We start from the raw sequence: 2,356 nt of genomic DNA, 5'->3' as shown, positions 1-2,356 counted from the left end.
TTCTCGAATTAAACATTTTGCCTCTGAAAAATAATTATAAATAATAAATTGTAGTTATATAAACATCTTTAAAAATAAAAATAGTAAATATATTAAATATATAGTTACGCTTTATTGTATGCATACTCTATTAACATTATATTGTTTATTATGTTAAAGACAAATTATTTTAATTTATTCTTAAAGTGATAAATATATATTATATTATAATTATTATACCTTTTTCTATTTTTGTTTTCCGTGAAAAATCCAAAAAGAAATATAATCTTATGTGATACACAACGTTTGTATTATATACGATAACTGTTGTTTTTATTTACAAAAGTAATAGAAATAAGTACCAAAAGATTATTCTGCAATTGAAATAAAATATAAAATACAATTAAGAATTTCATATAATAACTTATTTTTACAAGCTAAAAATTGAATTATGCAAAAAATATAAATATTAATATAAATTTTAAAAATATTTAAAAAATATACTTACAAAATGATTGTAGTGATACAGTAATGTTACTAACACATGATGTTATTAATAGGTACATAATATCATACACGGTGCACTGATTCTGACATTCGCATAGCGACAACATTTTATATTGCCGCTTATTACGTACTAACTCGACTGAAACATAAATATTTCCGTGATATTATATGCGATTATATGTAGATTGTTCCCGAAATAAGTTGTTTACATCGATTTGACTTGATCCTACGACATTCAAATTTTGTTTTGTAAGCGTTGTCTAGTAAGCCGTGAGCGATAAAAACGATTCATACTTATACATACGCATATTGCGGAATATTGCGGAAATAGATTTACTTTCATTGTTGTCCTCTATTAAATGCAAAAATGCGAGCAGAACGTGCTGCATGAAGAATTGAGCGCAGCGAAGACTACGGATGGTACGCATATAGAAGCGTTTATAATTATTTTTCGAAAATGATATTTCGGAAAATAACTTTATTACATATGGTTGAATTTGTCTTAAAATAACCTTTAATTTGGTAAAAAAGAAATTTGAAAAATTAAAAAAAAATTGGTGGTGAGGCTAAACAAAAAAATTAACAATAAAAAATTATTTCAAATTATAATTATAAAGTACTCTTAAAGCCATTTAATTTTTGTTTAGAACATTTCTTTCTATCTCTCCTAGTTTCGATGATATTCGCATTAAAGTAAAAAAACCTATTTTTTTCTAAGGGATGTTTTACTCTTTAAAAGTGCGTAAGAGCACGAATATGCAGTAGCTTAATTCTTGGCTTAACTCTTAAGCTTAACTCTTTTGTCTAAAGAATAATATATTATAAAAGCTCATTAAAATCGGAGGGGAACACTTCGGTCTCTTTCCTTGTTAGTTAAAAAAAAATATTAACTTACCCAACTCTGGATTTTCCACATATTTATTTGTTATACGCATATGAGTGCGCACATCATAAGATAATGAAAAATATGACAATAATATTTCTTTGTCATTTCAGATATATATGCGTATCGGCAGATTGTACAAAACTAAGTGCGATTTTGAAAAGGCAGTGGAATACAATCCAAATTATTGCGTAGGATATATACGCAAATGTTACAATGATTATTGTATTATGGAAGAAATGCATTTCTTCGATGAAGATGTACCATTAATCATATTTATAGAGGATGTTAAGAGAGGCTTCGAAAAGTTTCAAAATTTTCCTGAATGTTCATATCTTTATGAATTATATTCTCAGGTACATACAGTTATATATATAATTTCTTAAGAAAAATAATTGGAATTTAAAAGAAATAAGCGATAAATTATTATCATTGTGCTGTTCACATTTAATTGATTCATTAATAAAAAATTTTCAATCATTTCAGATTATGATCTGCTGTCGAGAGTACAGAAAAGCTGATACTTATCTTGTTAGAGCAATACAAAAAGATCCAGATAACGCATTTATCCATGCGAACAGAGCCATGCTACAATTGAAATGGAAGAATGATGATGATAAAGCTGTAGAACTTCTAAACAAAGCGTTAGAATTGGATGAGAAATGTGAATTGGCATATGAAGTATTAGGATATACCGAAATAAAAAGGTATGTTTCCAATATGTAATTTTTTCTAATAGTTTACTCGTGACTAGATTTATGCGATACTCTTATACGCGGTATCCATCAGTTCATTTTCGTTATTGTTTTTGTGCAAATATATAATATATTTTTAAAGCATACTTGAACTCTTCTTTAACGTTTTATATATATATTCCCGGAAAAAAAGTTCCATATATAATTATATATAATTATATGCAAAATATGTCCATATATGTTTCTTTCTTTTATAAAATTATTCTTTAATACAAAATTGATAATAATAAGA

General features: G+C 26.0%; 1 protein-coding gene across 1 annotated transcript in view; it reads left to right on the top strand.

The window, feature by feature from the left end:
• Positions 1-789: 789 nt before the first annotated feature.
• LOC105457749 (mitochondrial import receptor subunit TOM70-like) overlaps positions 790-2,356 on the top strand; it is a 2,770-nt gene continuing 1,203 nt past the window's right edge. Inside the window, exons 1-3 of the mRNA XM_011702586.1 lie at positions 790-906; positions 1,483-1,725; positions 1,856-2,076. Of these exons, the coding sequence (XP_011700888.1) occupies positions 904-906; positions 1,483-1,725; positions 1,856-2,076 (467 nt within the window). The 5' untranslated portion in view covers positions 790-903. The remainder of the gene's footprint in view (positions 907-1,482; positions 1,726-1,855; positions 2,077-2,356) is intronic.

Source organism: Wasmannia auropunctata, unplaced genomic scaffold (genome assembly GCF_000956235.1).
Source record: "Wasmannia auropunctata unplaced genomic scaffold, wasmannia.A_1.0 LD335059.1, whole genome shotgun sequence".
Taxonomy (NCBI): domain Eukaryota; kingdom Metazoa; phylum Arthropoda; class Insecta; order Hymenoptera; family Formicidae; genus Wasmannia; species Wasmannia auropunctata.
This window is presented reverse-complemented; position numbering and strand designations above follow the sequence as displayed.